This window comes from Monodon monoceros, unplaced genomic scaffold (assembly GCF_005190385.1).
Source record: "Monodon monoceros isolate NGI ecotype Baffin Bay Population unplaced genomic scaffold, NGI_Narwhal_1 Super_Scaffold_1, whole genome shotgun sequence".
Lineage (NCBI taxonomy): Eukaryota > Metazoa > Chordata > Mammalia > Artiodactyla > Monodontidae > Monodon > Monodon monoceros.
Window position 1 is genome coordinate 16,221,406 of NW_021703765.1, and position 16,411 is coordinate 16,237,816.

General features: G+C 47.3%; 1 protein-coding gene across 2 annotated transcripts in view; it reads right to left on the minus strand.

The window, feature by feature from the left end:
* Window positions 1-16,127, minus strand: part of NEDD4L (NEDD4 like E3 ubiquitin protein ligase) — a 342,431-nt gene extending 326,304 nt beyond the window's left edge. Inside the window, exon 1 of one of the 2 annotated variants that reach the window (XM_029220881.1) lies at window positions 15,920-16,127. In XM_029220881.1, the coding sequence (XP_029076714.1) occupies window positions 15,920-15,967 (48 nt within the window). In that variant the 5' untranslated portion in view covers window positions 15,968-16,127. Of the gene's footprint in view, window positions 1-14,027; window positions 14,047-15,919 lie in introns of those variants that run through there. The other variant, XM_029220925.1, reaches the window with a different exon arrangement.
* Between the last annotated feature and the right edge of the window lie 284 nt (window positions 16,128-16,411).

Here is a 16,411-nt window from a genome sequence, read left to right on the forward strand (position 1 = left end):
ACTGAGATAAAGTAGGAGTTTGGGATTAACATATACACACTACTGGGTATGAAACAGGTAAACAAGGAACTACCGTATAGCATAAGGAACTATACTCAACATCTTGTAATAACTATAATGCAAAAGAATCTGAAAGAGTGTATGTACATATAAACACGTATCTATTTATGTATGTGTAACTGAATCACTTTGCTGTACACTTGAAACTAACACAATATTGTAAATTAACCATACGTCAATTTTTTTTTTTTTCCTGGCCGCACCGCACAGCTTGTGGAATATGGGATCTTAGTTCCCCGACCAGGGATTGAACCCGGGCCCTCGGCAGTGAGAGCGCAGAGTCCTAACCACTGGACTGCCAGGGAATTCCCTATACTGCAATTTTTTTTTAATCATTAAAAAAAAAAAAAGAAGCTGAGAAGTCCCTCCTCCCTGGAGTGACAGGATGTTACAAAATTTGGGAGTTACCAACTCACCTCATCCCATCCATCAAATTGTCCATTATTGGTCACTCCCGCCCCTTCCTGTACTTTTTAATCTTCTTTTTGTGTATTAAGACCAGCCTCCTTCTAACAAGACTGAAGGTGATTGTTACAAAATAACAATATACAAAAATATAAGACTATAAAAGGGCTTCGAATGGAGAAGTAAGGTCCGAGGACCCCAGAGAGTGAACTGTGGTTCTCAACCACTCATTCGAACAGTACTTCTCAAGCTTGATGCTCAGTTTAAAAGGTTAAAAAATTCTCAAACCTCCTCTCTGTGCTGTCTGAAATTCTTTGATTGGTATTTCATTTACAGAAGTGTAAAACTAGGTCTACGGTCTATGGCACTAGCTGCCACCAAGCTGGTTCCCTGGGGTTCCATGTGGGTCTGCTACCAGCTGTGTTTGATGTCGACTCAATTCTCCCACACCTTTTTTTTTTTTTTTTTTTTTGCGGTACGCGGGCCTCTCACTGCTGTGGCCTCTCCCGTTGCGGAGCACAGGCTCCGGACGCGCAGGCTCAGCGGCCATGGCTCACGGGCCTAGCCGCTCCGCGGCAGGTGGGATCTTCCCGGACCGGGACACGAACCCATGTCCCCTGCACCGGCAGGCGGACTCTCAACCACTGCGCCACCAGGGAAGCCCTCTCCCACGCCTTTTTAACTGCAAATGGAAACTTCTGTTCACACGGCCAGGCACACAATTATTTGCCATTCACTGGGCAGCAGGACATCACTGGTGTGTTAAATCAATTTGGGTCCTATTTCCTTAGCTTGAGACACTGAAGGATCACTTACTGCGACACCAAGATGATGTCAAATGTAGGCCCAGAAATTCTACAGCTGTGATCACCTAAGAGCCGGCCCCTCGGCCTTCACCCCAACCTCACTGCACGAGCCTATCCACTTTCTGCATCGCCTTCTCCCTCTCTGCCACAACCACACACACACTGGTATCTCCCAACTGGAGAAAAGAAAACATCCTCCAGGACCCTGGCCCCTGCTTAGCTGCAGCCGCGTCTCTTCCCTCCTGTTCACCGCAAAATTCCTTTGAAGAGTTGCCTCTGCATGCCTACATTTCCTTCCTCTCCTGCCTGGGGCATCCCTTCCCCCACTCCTGATGACCAGGGCATCCACCTAGCCACGTCCACACACACTCACTGTCCTCCTGCCACCGGATGCTGCTGACCACTCCCACTACCCCACCCCACCCCCGCAGCCTTCCCGAGGCCACACGTGGTTAGAGGCCACGTCTCCTCGCCCAGACCTCCAAAGGCTGACAGACCCAGGGCCTGTGCTCTCCTCTCACTAGTCCTCATTTCTCCGAGTTCCCAGGCCCCACAAGCTAACCACATGCTGAGGATCCCAACGCCCCACCCCTGCCCCGAAAGCTCCACTGGGCTCCAGATGCTTACGCCTACCTGCTCGCTGGCATCATCTCTTAACCTAATCAAAACAGTCCTTTGGGTTTCCCCATCTCCCCTTAATCTTATTCCTCTCGAGATCTTCCTCTCGGTAACTGACCACCTAATTGCTCACACCATAATCCTGGGTGGTAACTCCATATCCGTCTATCAAGAGCCAGGCAATTCCTCCAAAATACACGCCAAATCCATCCACGTCACCACACTGCCCTGTGCCCTTCCTTGGACCCCAGCCCACCACCACCTCTCGACCAACCAGTACTGGAGTTTCCGGACTGGTCTCCTTGCTTTCATTCTTGTCCTTGCCCCAACAGTCCTTTCTCCCAGAGGTGCTTCAAGCCACAAATCAGATTCTGCTACTCCTCTGCTTAAAACCCTCCAACGGCTCCCCAACTGTGCTGAGAAAACCCAGCCCTCTGGATCGGTCCCCTGTCCACACCCCCTACCACTGCCTGCCAGTACCCCCGCCCCCCATGCTCCAGCCAGGCTAATTCTCTCTGTTCCTCAAGCTTTTTGCCTCTGTGTTTGCTATCCCCACTGTCTGGAATATTCTGTCCCCAAACCTCAAGTAGCTGTCAACACCTCATTCAGATCTCAGCTGAACTGCTGTTAGAGTTCTTGAAGAGCAGGTGCACACCCATGGCACCCAGTGGGGGCACTTTGCCCCCCTCAGGGACGTGAAATTTGCAAAAACATATCACAGCCTCTCCCTGATGCCGGGATGGCAAATGTTCACACCACCCAGCCTCACTGCTGCAACCCTTCATTCACCACGAAGGGCCTGATTCATGCTTGGAGGAGTCGCTTCTGGGAAGAGGGATGCTGTACTTCCCAGCATCAGACGCCACTTCCTGTGTTTGGGGATTCCCACAGCGTGAGTTCTGGTGGGAGGCTGGGTCCATCTCCCACTACAGGAACCAAAAGTTTAAAAGGGGAAGAAACAGACTCGTCGCACCCCTCCCCCAGCAGCAAGGATGTAAGCCCATGGTTGTGGTGAGCCAATCAGAGGCTCCTGCCTGAGTTTTCCCACTAGGGACGCAAAGAGACAGTGGGCAGAAAAGAATCAGTGTAGCGGGCCTGAGGCTGCTATCCTTAGAAAGCCCAGTTGCAAGATTGGCTGGCTTCCCTCCACTGATATAAACGTCCCCTAAATGCTAAGTGTGCCTCAGCGTGCCCAGACTGTGCAAACACCTGCCTTCCTTCTGGGAGCCTGGAATTTTAGTACATGGTAGGCACAGGGCACTTACACAATCAGTCCCCAATAAAAAGCTTGGGCACTGAGTCTCTAATGAGATTCCCTGGTAGACAACGTTTCCTGTATGTGATCACAGTAGCTGATAGAGGAATTAAGCACATCCTGTGTGACACCTCTGGAGGAGGCCTCTTGGAAGCTCCCGGCTGGTTTCCTCCGGATGTCACTCCGGGCATCTTTATCCAACTTTACCGATTTTGCTTTGTTACCCTTTCACGTAATAAACTGTAACTGTCAGTGTACCCATTTCTGGGTCTTGTGAGTCCTTCTGCCGAATCATGGAGACTGAGAGTGGTTGTGAGGACCCGCAACACAAGTAGGAAATAAGAGAGCTGATGCAGCTACAGCAGGTGGAGCCCTGCCACACGGCATCCAGAGACGGGTGGGGAACATTGTCGGAGGTGGCATTCAGTGTCTAAGAGCCCTGGAGCCCTTGTCAGATGCTTCCTGCAGGCTCTCTGGCTGCAATTCTGGGTGTCCAGCCTCCCTTAGTTCCTGACCACTGCCCAGGTTTGGCTTTCCAGCTTTCCAGGTACTTCTGTGCTATGCAAAATGCCTTCAATAAATCCCTTTCTGCTCAAATTCATCAGAATTGGTCGCTGTTGCTTGCAATCAAGAGCCCTAACTATCACAGATTTTGTGATACAGTAGCGTTATAAATAAAATTGGAATGCCCGAAGGGGGGTGGGATAGGTGGAGGGTCCTGTGAGTCCCACAGTACCAGGCTGGAGAAGTTGGTCATTCTGAGTAGGTAAAGCAAAGGGAGAGTGAGTTTAAGTGCCCTGTTGTCTGCTGGACCCAAACTTTGTGCCTCTTCATCGGAGGCTATTTTTCGAATCACCCTGAGGCAGAAACAATGGGATGAGTAGGGCATAGAGACCTGTCACTAAGACACAGAAATTCCCAGAAGCACCGACTTCATCTAGATAAGATCACTGGCTGTCACTACCAGCCCATGGAATTGACTGGAAGCAAAAACACCCGGAACCTAAGTTTTCATGGGAGCAACACTGCCACGTATTCAGCTCAGATGATGCCAGCCTATGGCTGCTCAACTCCCAGACAAACCACCCTGCAGTCCCAAACTCACACCAAGCAGGACCCAAGAGGAGGCGCTCTGCCAGTTCCCATCCATCCAGGCACGGCTGTAGAAGACAAGGACCAAGGAGGATCCTCACAATGGACACAATGCAGCAGAGCCGGAAGCTGCCGGACTGGCTGACCAAGGCAACAGTTCATTACTCCTGTTCCGCCAGCAACCATACCCTGAGCTTCCCTATTTTCTCCCTCTCCAAATGGGAGGTTTATTGTAATAACCTGTTCCTTCTTCACCACTGGAGGCTGGATGGTTTGGGGGGAACATAACCAATTAAGCCATAGTCACTAGACCAAAAAAAAAACCTTCTTTCAGGTGGAAGAGAAGTGACAGTGTATCACCCAGAGATCCCTGCAATACTTAAATGAATATTTGGGTTGCCTCCCTGGGGAAAGGGAGCATGTGATTTCATGAAGTCATGGACATTTCTGAAGGTGGGTGAATTATCCAACAGGTGCACTATGGGCTGAAACAGTAAGGCAATAAAGGTAATTCCACCCCCTCTTTCCCACTGGCTGGTTGAGGGATGAGCAGAGCGAAGCTTCTGTGGGCCAGTGAGACACAACGAGAGATTTCCTGGGTGATCATGGGAATGAAATTTCATTTACCTTAAGCGGAAAGCCACGGGAAGCGATTATCTTTCCTCTGCAAGGAGGAAAAGAGAACAAAGCTCTAAGTGCCACTGGCAGCCACCCTCAGACCAATAAGGCCTCTGAACAGGGCCAGGCTGTAGATAGCGGAGTCGTGAAAAACAAACTTGATTCCTCAATGATATCATTGAGCTGGCCCTTGTCCTACGGTCCAGGTGGGTACTTCTTAATAGACACATCATAACTGAACAAGAGAGAGGAGGCTGGAGTCGCCATAACAACTATCAAGGATCTACCATAACACACAAGTTGAGATTGGCCAACTCAAGTGCCACAATTCTAAGATACCATCACATGTAAGCTGTAACTTTGGGGAGGATGGGGGATACGGAGGAGATAAGTGTGCAAGGAACCTACCACCACATTAAACACACTTATCAACTGTAAGACGCATCCCTATTTCAGACCCACTAAAAGGCTGATGGAAGGGGGATAGAGCGATGTCCCAGGTTAGATGTAACATAGTATTTGCCAACTCTGTCCTTCCGTTCAGGAAGGAACAACCATGAAACATACCCTGGGAAACAGTGACACTTGAGGGACGTTACTCGAGGGACGTTACTTAGCTTGAAGGCAAAACAAAGAAGAGCTTCCAGCCACTCTGTTACGTGTCCCTATGACTACAGCTATTCAGTTATCACCTTGATATCTAAACGCTACTCAATGCTGCAATTAGGTAACGACAAGACCTCTCACTCGAAACCCAAGAAAACAAAATACAGAGAAACAAATTTGAGTTTGATCACAGGTCACAATTTTCATAGTACACACACGAAAAAGTCAGAACGCTACTAAAGATTTAAATGACTTTAATGCAACTGTAGTGCCCTGAAGGATGAAAAATCATACGTGTCTACAGTGGAGAAAATGAAACATCTAGTTTGCAAGCTGCTGGTGAAAAGAAGATCGGATTTACCAGCCACTTTTTCTGAAAAAATAACCAACCTTTTACCTCTCCCCTCCACTTACCACCTTGGGAGGCTACTGAAAGGCACAAGTGGCAATGCAATGACCTTGATGTCCCCAGATACAAAGCACAAACCAGGGCGTTGATAAAATGTGCTCAACTGAACAAACACTATAATATCTGGATGGAACAAGTGCTCTAATTTTCACCCAAAGCCTGAAGTACATGCATTTGGGAGGCTTCTTTCTACCTCATTTTCAGACTTATTCTTATGTTAAGAAAAAAAAAGAAGTTTGTTGTAGAAATACAGAAAACATTAAGCAAGCAAAAAAGACAAGAAAAAGTACCTGTAATTCCTTTGCTTAAAGATAACTGCCATTAACATCATGGGTTATATTCCTGGTCATTTTTCCTATGCATAAACACCTTTTTTTTTTTTTTTTTTTTTTGTGGTTCGCGGGCCTCTCACTGTTGTGGCCTCTCCCGTTGCGGAGCACAGGCTCCGGACGTGCAGGCTCAGCGGCCATGGCTCACGGGCCCAGCTGCTCCGCGGTATGTGGGATCTTCTCGGACCAGGGCAGGAACCCGTGTCCCCTGCATCGGCAGGCGGACTCTCAACCACTGCGCCACCAGGGAAGCCCTATGCATAAATACTTTTAACCACAATAGGATTCTACTGTTTTGGAGAAACAGCACACCCAGTGTTTTGTAACCTACTTTTCCCACGTACTATTATATTACTGTCATCTCCATGTTATTAAATATTCTTCAATATCTCCCCACCCCCTCTCCCATCCTTGTGGCTGCACAATAAATACCCTTCTCCATCTCACTTCTCCCAGCAAAGGAGGAAAAGCTCTTAGTTCCAGCTTAAATGTTCTCTTTCACTGAGAGTAGCATGGACATATACACACTACCAAATGTAAAAACAGCTAGCTAGTGGGAAGCAGCCGCATCACACAGGAAGATCAGCTCAGTGCTTTGTGTCCACCTAGAGGGGTGGGATAGGGAGGGTGGGGGGAGATGCAAGAGGGAGGGGATATGGGGATATATGTACGCATATAGCTGATTCACTTTGTGATACAGCAGAAACTAACACACCATTGTAAAGCAATTATACTCCAATAAAGATGTTAAAAAATACATTTAAAAAAATCATCATGTTGTAGACCTTAAGCTTATACAGTGTTATAGGTCAAGTATATCTCAATAAACCTGAAGAAATTCCATTTAAAAAAAAAACGTTCTCTTTCACTAGTAACACGCACTGACAGTTAAGACCTCTATGCCAAAGGCAGGCAGCGCAGCCCATACCAACTTCTCAGTTATCAGCAAAAACATACTCTGGAACTCAAAATCCACAGAGTTCAGCTCACTCTAGTTACAGCTTAATTCAAGAACCACGTTCATTTATCCTCAGGAGTTAACAGGCGAGGAGGAAATACAGCCAGTTCCAAGTTTAAAAACCAACTTACTGTTAATTACAGCTGCTTCCAAATCATCGCACACGGTATACAAAACACAAAAGGAATGAGAAGAAAGGATAGAAGGAAGCAAAGTGATGCTCGGTTTTGCTTTTTTTTTTTTAAACCCCCCACTCCTTCCCCTTTCCTTACCAAATTGCCAATGAAGATGAAGTTAGCACTCTGGTGACACCCAAAGATAAACCACTGATTAACTGAGAGAGGAAAAAAATGGAGACTTAGAAAAGAAAGCACAGGATATTTAACGGATTCCCATTCTTCAAGAGCTGAAAGTAGCTGGGAGAGTCGGAAGTATGTAGAGCTTCTAATTGAGCGGGATACACATCCACCCACTTTTTCTCATGAATAGTTAATATTGAGGGCTTATGAAGCAAAATAAGTCTCTAAGTAGCATCGCCTTGCTTTCATTTTCTGGGAAAACCAGACCAAGGTGACTTCCAGCACTAAAAAAACAAAACTTAATACATGTAAATAAAAACTAACCCTTTCGATACAAACATCTTCAGTTAGACAACAGGAAAAGTTAGTAGAGAGGATCTTCGTCGTCTGCTCCATTACCTGGGACCCAAGCCTGTCTTCCCTGGAGTCCCCACATTGGTGACACCTAACACGGTGGCCAATATGTACATTAAAAACTTTAAGTCACACAGATCGCCAAAAACCTGGTTTAACTTTGAAGTTTAAAACATTAAAACAGATGCTCAACTGGGGCAGCTCCATGTGACCTCCAGCCAGGTGGGAGTGAACTGTCTGTCCATCTTTCTCGCTGCAGCTGCCTCACTACTATGACAACCCACAAGGGCAAGTCCAGCTTTACAAAGTGCTCTGAAAGACACGAAGTGTGATCCAGAACTGCGCCTGAGGAGACCAGGAAGAGCCGGGCCTTGAATAAGGCTGAAAATGGGAAATATAACTAAAATATGAAAACTGTATTAACATAGGCAAGACCAAGAATCAGAGGCACAAAAAAAAAAAAAAAGAATCACAAGAGGCACAGCTCAGGCCCTTGTTGCTGTTCCACAGGGTCCCCACCCGGGTCTGCTCCCTCAGTCTGGAGGGACCTAGTCACACAGATGGAACACACTGTCTCCATCTGGAAGACAGAGGTGACCAAAGAGGTGACCTAAGCCACTCAAGTGATCCATCAAAATTTCACTTCAGCATTATCTGGGAAGCCCTGACAAGTCCCGGGTGATGGGCCACCACCCTAACCAGCAATGGGACTATTCCCTGGGTGTGTTCATCCCCTGCATGGGGCCACCATCCCTACAAACCCCGCCAGGGGGCATCTTCACAGGATGGACTTCACATAGCAGCATTTTACACTAAAAGAAAAGTCATTTTTGAATGGCCCTTTTTTCCTGGTGAATAGGAAGCATAAAAAGAATACGAAATCTCTCAGTGGATGCTTGCCTGCCAAGAAGTCACCAAACAGTGAATTTGATGACAGCAAGGGAATCTGATAGCCTCACCATTAAACTTGGCCAGTTTTGAATCAATACAGGACTCTGAACTCAGGGAAAAAAAGTCGACCAAAGCGTCAAATTCAAGCTCATTACCTGGGACGTGCTTATGTAACACAGCTCTTCTCACCTAAAGCCTAATTCAGGCCACACAGGTTCAGAATAAAACATTATGCCTATAGGAGACCTTATATTTCCATGAAATAAGTGTCCCAGATCTCTAAGCACTGATTTTCTCTCTGCCGGAACCTGAGCCGCGGTCTTGCCTCAGGAACCAAGAATATCTCCAGCAATTCAATACCCGGGAGTAGCGAAGATTGTTAGTTTCTCTCAAAGTCAATGACAGCAATCATGAAACGGTCTGTACAATGCAAGTAGAATTATTCAGAAGTCCCTATGCACCCAAGAAGAAAGGATGTGACAGTGGTTCTCAAAGGACCTTTCCTGCGTGTTTGTATGTTATGGGGGCTTTTCCCCCAAAATCCAAATGCCTGTCCCTCCCCCAAATTTTAATATGTTCTGGATAAGAGGAACGCTGAAAAACTTGGAAAACAGATGATTCCTGATACTGCCCACAATGAGAAATACCACTTTAAGTGTTTTCAGTAAAGAACTGACTTTTTAGTTAATAGGAGAATATTGTTTTCTAAATCTAGTTTCCTTATCCTCCTCTCTAAATTATCCTCCCATTTCTACATTACACCAACAAGCAACGCCAACAGTAACATCATTAAACAGACACAGTACAAACGTTGCCACCTATAGTCGGAAAATGAAATATATTTGTTTATACTGTGACCTGGAAGAGAAACAATATAAAAACAGAAAGTAACACTGTCACACTTCTCATGCTCTTCCTTAAGCCTACGACCTTAATACTTACCTTCATCACATGACTCGTTTATTATTTTAATCGTCTTTTACATGGACTGTCAAAAGATCACTATGTAGTCAGGTTTATTACCAATTCCCAAATCTATCAGTAGGACAGAAACACTTACTCAAAGACCTACCACATCAAAATGCTTAAAAACTCCAGTTAGGGTCTCTTTTGATTGCTGCTACTTGTCTAGGACCCAAAATTCAAAAGCAGCAATAAAACCTGTTTCAACGTCTTCTTAACTCAAAATTTAAAATGTAATATGATCTCAATCTATCACAGAGAAATTAATTTGTTTCTTCCACCAGTCACATACTACCGTGTTTTTATGGTATTATATAAATAACTGCACAATACAGAAAGGTTATGAATTATCAATGAACATACAGTTTCTTCCCTTTGGGGTGCGTGCAGAAGCAATGTAGCAGGAATTCTAAAGTACTGCTGTGATGATGTCACATTCCAAAACCATTCTTAACGTCAGGGGTTTCTTCCTTGAGATTATTCATATTTCTCCTGAATGTATACCAAGCATATGGATGCTCCCACAATTCCCAAACAACTTTCCAAGGAAGTTTCCTTGGTGATGTGGGCACTCGCTGCATAGAAGAGACAGGTGCCCAGGCCCCATTCAATCACTTCCCTTTAAATTGCATTCTGGGGACTTCCCTGGTGGTCCAGTGGTTAGGACTCTGCACTTCCACTGAAGGGGGCAAGGGTTCAATCCCTGGTTGGGAAACTAAGATCCCGCAAGCCTCATGGCGAGGCCAAAAAAATGAAATATAATAAAAATTTAAAATTAAAATTAAATTGCATTCCACATGGAAAAGAACTTGCAGTCATCTGAGGGTTCCCATTTGCCACTCTCCTCATGCCTTTGACCAAAAAATTGTATTCCTTAAGGAAACTACTTTCCAGTGAGGACATAATTCAAATAAACATTCTGACTATAAAATTCAGCAGACTATACATTAGAATGTCAATTTCTTGCAAACTCCATAGACTCCTTGAAGCAAAGAAAAACCAACAGAGAGGAGAATTTAAAACAATACATTAGGGCTTCCCTGGTGGCGCAGTGGTTGAGAGTCCGCCTGCCGATGCAGGGGACACGGGTTCGTGCCCAGGTCCGGGAAAATCCTGCATGCCGCGGAGCGGCTGGGCCCGTGAGCCATGGCCGCTGAGCCTGCGCGTCCGGAGCCTGCGCTCCGCAACGGGAGAGGGCACAGCAGTGAGAGGCCCGCGTATCGCAAAACAAACCAAAACAAAACCAGTACATTATATTGGCCGATTTTAAAAACTGCTTTCAAATGTCACCATAAAACCTAGGCCCTTTTAGGGTCTGTTTCTCAAATGTTAGCAGTAATGACACATGTAACTGGGGTAGCCCGTGTCCTGGGTAGAGAGCTCCCCGACCAGCAGGGATAGGCCTGACTCAGGCAGGCACTTGGAGCTGGAATGAAGGGACAAGGCTTATGTTCCTCTGAGAAGTGGCCTCTCAGCATCCTCCTTCAGATCCAAACAATACCCAAACTGTAATTTCTGAAAGCAATCTTGTGACCATTTTTTGCACAGCTGCAAAGATGGCCTGCAGGGTTTCTCAAGTAATCTCTAGAAAACACACATGGACCACATTCTATAAATTAACGACTATTCTCAATTACTCACATGTGGCTAATCAGGTGGCCCAGCAGCTAGGTTCCCTGTTTCTTCTCTGCTGATGTCCACTTAAGAGCATTTCCCTTATGCTAGCCCTTTTCTCTGAGACAGAAGAGCAGAAATCTGAGTGGAGTTGACTTTAAATTATTGACTGGACTTTCCCGGTAGCGCAGTTGTTAAGAACCCGCAGATGGGGTTCGATCCCTGGTTTGGGAATATGCCTCAGAGCAACTAAGCCCGTGCGCCACAACTACTGAGCCTGAACTCTAGAGCGTGTGAGCCACAACTACTGAGCCCATGTGCCACAACTCCTGAAGCCCACACGCCTAGAGTCCGTGCTCCGCAACAAGAGAAGCCACCGAAATGAGAAGCCCGCACAGCGCGAAGAAGAGTAGCCCCTGCTCACCACAACTAGAGAAAGCCCACAGACAGCAACGAAGACACAACACAGTCAAAAAAAAAAATTACTGACTGATGGGGCGTGGTGTTTGAAACTGATGACCCAGGGTTATCCCAGGTTTCCGGTTAGAGTAATTAATGAATTCTAACACATCCTTGTTTTCATATTTTAACATCTCTGAAATAATGATGCTTCATGAAATCAACAGTATTATCACAGCTTGACAGCTTTTCTTTTCTTAGTGGTCGATAAAGCAGTGGTGCATCTTAAAATTGACAGCATCTTGGAGTAAAGAAAATACTATATCTATGCCAAAGGTTAACCTTAAATGTTTGTTATGAAGCGGGTAATTATATGCAAATGAGCAAGAAGACTCCTAAGACTATAGGAGAAGAGACCGTGGCAACTGTAGCACAGCTGCCACATCTCAAGGGCCACAACTCAGACCCATTAACTTGCCAGGTGAGAATGTAGCCCCAATGAAGTCAGATTTTTACCATTTTCCATGAAAATTCCCAAGATTTAAAACACTATGGAGATAATACTAAGCAGGGTCCCTGGTCAACTGTGGCCAGAAGCCATCAGTTTACAATCCCTGACATTTATCTCCTACATTATCCTGAATAACTTAGTTATGAAGACTTTTCAAGTACTTGGAAGAGAGGGAGCATGTTAAAAACTAGGGTTGTGGAATCAACAGAACTGGGTTCAAATCCTGACTCTACAACTTAACTCGCTCTGGGTCCTTATGCAGGTCACTTAACCTCTCTGAGCCTCCACTCATCTGTAAATCATAGCACACCTCACTGGGTTCTTACAACAATTAAATGAGACAGTAAGTGCATAAAGGCTTAACACAGTGCCAGGTGTAGAGAAAACATATGAAACGTTAGCCAACTATCCTTATTTGCATAAAATAAAGAGGGAGGGTGTCAAAGTATCATCCCACGTCAGCCTGGCCTTCATCTCTATGCCATTTGTTTCATTCTAACCGCCAAAAAATGTAAATGCCATATCTAAGGAAAAAGTTATCAAACTTTCACTCACCAGAAAATCTTGTAAATAAAGGATACCTTTCTGAGATGCTGTAATAAAAGATTTCAGAAGGTTAACAGCAACATTCACGAGTAAACTATGCCAAAATGGGTTGCAGCTTGCCAAAAAATAAACAAAAACAAAAAACCACCAAGGAACTAAGCCAAATGCAGAAACTAGTCCAAACTGTTCTGATTCCAAATCAAATCTGATCCTGGGCCCTGAATCAGAAATTTGCTTAATCTGCTAATCCCTCCAATACCAAAAGCCCTTCGTCTGATAGCAATTTCAAATTTGATTACCTAAATGGACTTAATTTGAATCCGGGTGAATATGAACTATAGTTCACCAGAGGAACCACAGCCAGAAAGGCACAATAAAAAATAAACAGCACATGCACTCACACAAGCAAAGCCCACATTTAATCCCTTTCATTTGACAAGCTGGACAGACCTAGGAACAATGCCCTCTGTCTTGGCATCCCGCGATTTTCTGGGTTAACGCAATGCTTCATCACCAGCAGTGCTTAGAGCTAAAGCGTCTTTCTGCGACGGGATACAACTAAGTGCATGCCAAACACACGATAATGCTTTTCACCAACCTTCAATGAAAATACAAACTTTCATGAAATCTGCTAGGTACGAATGCCTATTTAGCTAAGAGGTTTATAAGGTGACTCTTCCACACAGCAATCAAAATATCTTTGTTTGTGATGATCTACAGCACACCAACTGTATGAGCTGAAGCGAACGCCTTGGGAAAACAACCCTGCTGTTTGTTTCATCAGGCATCTACTTTAAGAGCCTGTTAAAATCTTCCATTTGTTTTCTTACACAGGCTAACTCAGGAAGACAAAACAAGCTGTTCAAATTCAACAATTTCTTGTTAATATTCCACGAAGGCAATCCCTGATCTTCCGAAGGGCAACCTGACAGCATGAAACCTCCCATAAAAAGCAAATACCATAAAAATGTGAAGTCATCAAAACAGCCCTGCCTTTTTTTTTTTTCCTCACCACTGGTAGGACAAGCTGAAAAGGGAAGACAGATGTGACCTGTCTTTTGGAATAGTGTGTGGAACTAAATAGTATCACCAACATGGCCACCACTCAATCAATCAATATAATGTCCTCATCACCTCTTGCTATTCCCTATACAGCCCTAAATTCCCCTCCAGCAACATACAGGAGTGAACCCAGTCATACACAAACACACACACTCACACACCCTGATTCTGTTTACATTCCATCCTTCACTTTTGCCCTAGACACCAATTAAGATCATCAGTATTAACTCACCTAGACAAAAGTGGTAAGATGTGCTCTGGGTCGATTCTGACACTAACTGTAAATGCAGACAAAGCAGAAACTACACCGACATGCATGTGATTCATTTATCCAGCTGCTTTTCCCAAAACGCTCTTTAAGAATTCTCTTTTCCAGGGATTTTTAATAATGAGTCATTTTTTTAAAAAGACCTAAGATGAAAGGCAGCTGTCTTCACGCCCCTTTGTTTGGGAATGTGTATCTCACCACCTTTCTAAAAGCTCACTGCCTGCCCTCTACCGCTACTAATTAAATGGAGAAGTAGAGAATGAAAGAGTAAGCTCCTCAAAGAGAAAACAGGGAGAGGAGATCCCCCTGGGTAAGTGAAACACTGCTACTTTTCACCCATCCTCAGGTAAGTGCACAAAAGGGGGGGAAATATTTTACAAGAGCCCAGCATGGCAAAATGATCGGAAACGCCAATCACATTATTTGCATTGCGATCATTCTTTGATAAAATAAATACCACAGCAAGCTTTACCTAGCAACATTAAGGGGGGGGAACATACCCACAACACCTTCTCCACCCTAAAACAACTATTCCATTACACACTTACGGAGCGCGCACACACACACACACACACACACACTACCAGGGTGGGAGAGAAGCCATAACGTGGTCGTGTCTATTAACCCCACCCCTATCACCAGAGAAAGAGGGGATCTCAGAAAAGAAAGGAGAGGAAGAAAGAGAAACCCAGAAATCCTTGAATTTCCAGACATTAACTTATCATGAAATGCACAACCAGGATAGGAAATACCTCCCCGCTGAGTAATGCCTCTTGGGTTGTAAATTCACCTCTCGAAAGGGGAGCCAGACCTGAACGCGCGCCCCGCCAGATGGCAAACCCCTCCTACCTGCTCCATCCAGCTTGCCCGTCACGCCGCGCCAGCGACAGCCGCCCACCCCACTTTTGGCAGAGCAACACACTAATAAGACCCGAGCGTGGCTGGTCGGGAGAGATCTAAGCAGTGATGTAGCAGGATCTTCTCAAAAGTGGGGAGTGGGAACCCTCGAGGAGAGAGTGAGGGTAAAAACAAAGCCCTTTCCAGGCGAAACGACAGCCTCGGGGGCGTGGCTTACTTAATTCGCTTCATCAATAAAAAGGATCAATTGAGCTTTCCTCTCTCCACCCACCCCGGAGGTGCTGGATCCCAGAGAGGGAAAAAAAAATGGCAGGGCTGCAAGCTTCCCCCAAGTTTCCAGCAGCACCTGCCCCCATCCTAGATCTCCTCCCCCCACCAAAAAGACCCCGAAATCCACACTCCTGGCTTTAGACTCTGCAAGACAGAGGGTCGGACACGCACAGCTCAGAACGTTTCACTCTCTCCCACCGTAACAAGCACACACGCATCAGAACACTTGCTGACACCATCATTACAAAGTTCCAGGGGGAGACAATCCAGGTTTTGCCGCGGCCCCGGGCTCCCCCGCGCGGCGCGGGTCTCCAGCCCGCGACCCAGACGTGACACACGTCATGGACTCCCGGGCTGCAGGGGCGAAAGGCGGAAAGTTGCCCCACAGCCCCAGGAGACGCGGCTTGGAGGAAAGGAACACGCGGGCTGAGAAGCGCACGCGCCCTCCTTCCACCCAAAGGCGGGGAGCGGCGAGTGAACCCCAGGCTCGCTGGGCGTCGCGCTGCTTTATTTACAAACAATGCGCAGGGCCGGGGGGGAGGGGCGGCAGGCTCAGGGCGGAAGAAGCGAGCACCCCACCGGGACCCCGCTCCCGGACGCTCCCGCCTTTGGGGTCCCCCTGCAGGCGCGGGGAACGCGCACCCAAGGGGTCGTCCCAGTCCCCACTCCCTGCCGCCGCCGGACAGGAACCTCCCGGGGAGTCCCTTCGGGAAGGGGGCGCAGCTCACCTCGTCTTCCGAAAGTCCGTAGACCGCCTCCCCAAGCCCGGTCGCCATGGAGCCGGCCCCCCGCGCGGGATCAGACGTGCTCCCGGGCTGCTGGGCTGCGGCGCGGGCGGCCAGGTCTTCCCTCCTCCTCCGGGGCCGTCCGGCCCTGCGCGCGTCCCGCCGGGCGCCGGCAGGTGAGGGAGCCCGAGCGCGCGCGCCCCGGCCGCTGCCTGCGCCGCTTCCTCCCGGAAGGCTGCGGGGCCTTGCGGGCCGGCGGTCCCGAGAGCGCGCCGTGCAGCGGGCGGCGGCGGCGCAGCGCCCGCCGGGCTTTCCCTCCCTCCCAGCTCGCCCGCCGCTCTCCGCCCCTCTCCGAGCCTTCTCTCTGATCTCTGGAACCCGGCTCGCCCGCCCCCAAGCTCGCTCCCTCTCTGCCCCCGCTCTCCCCGCCCCCTCCTCCGCCTCCTCCCGCCCCGCGCTCAGAGGGGATCCTCCCCGCCTCGCCGGGGCGGGCAC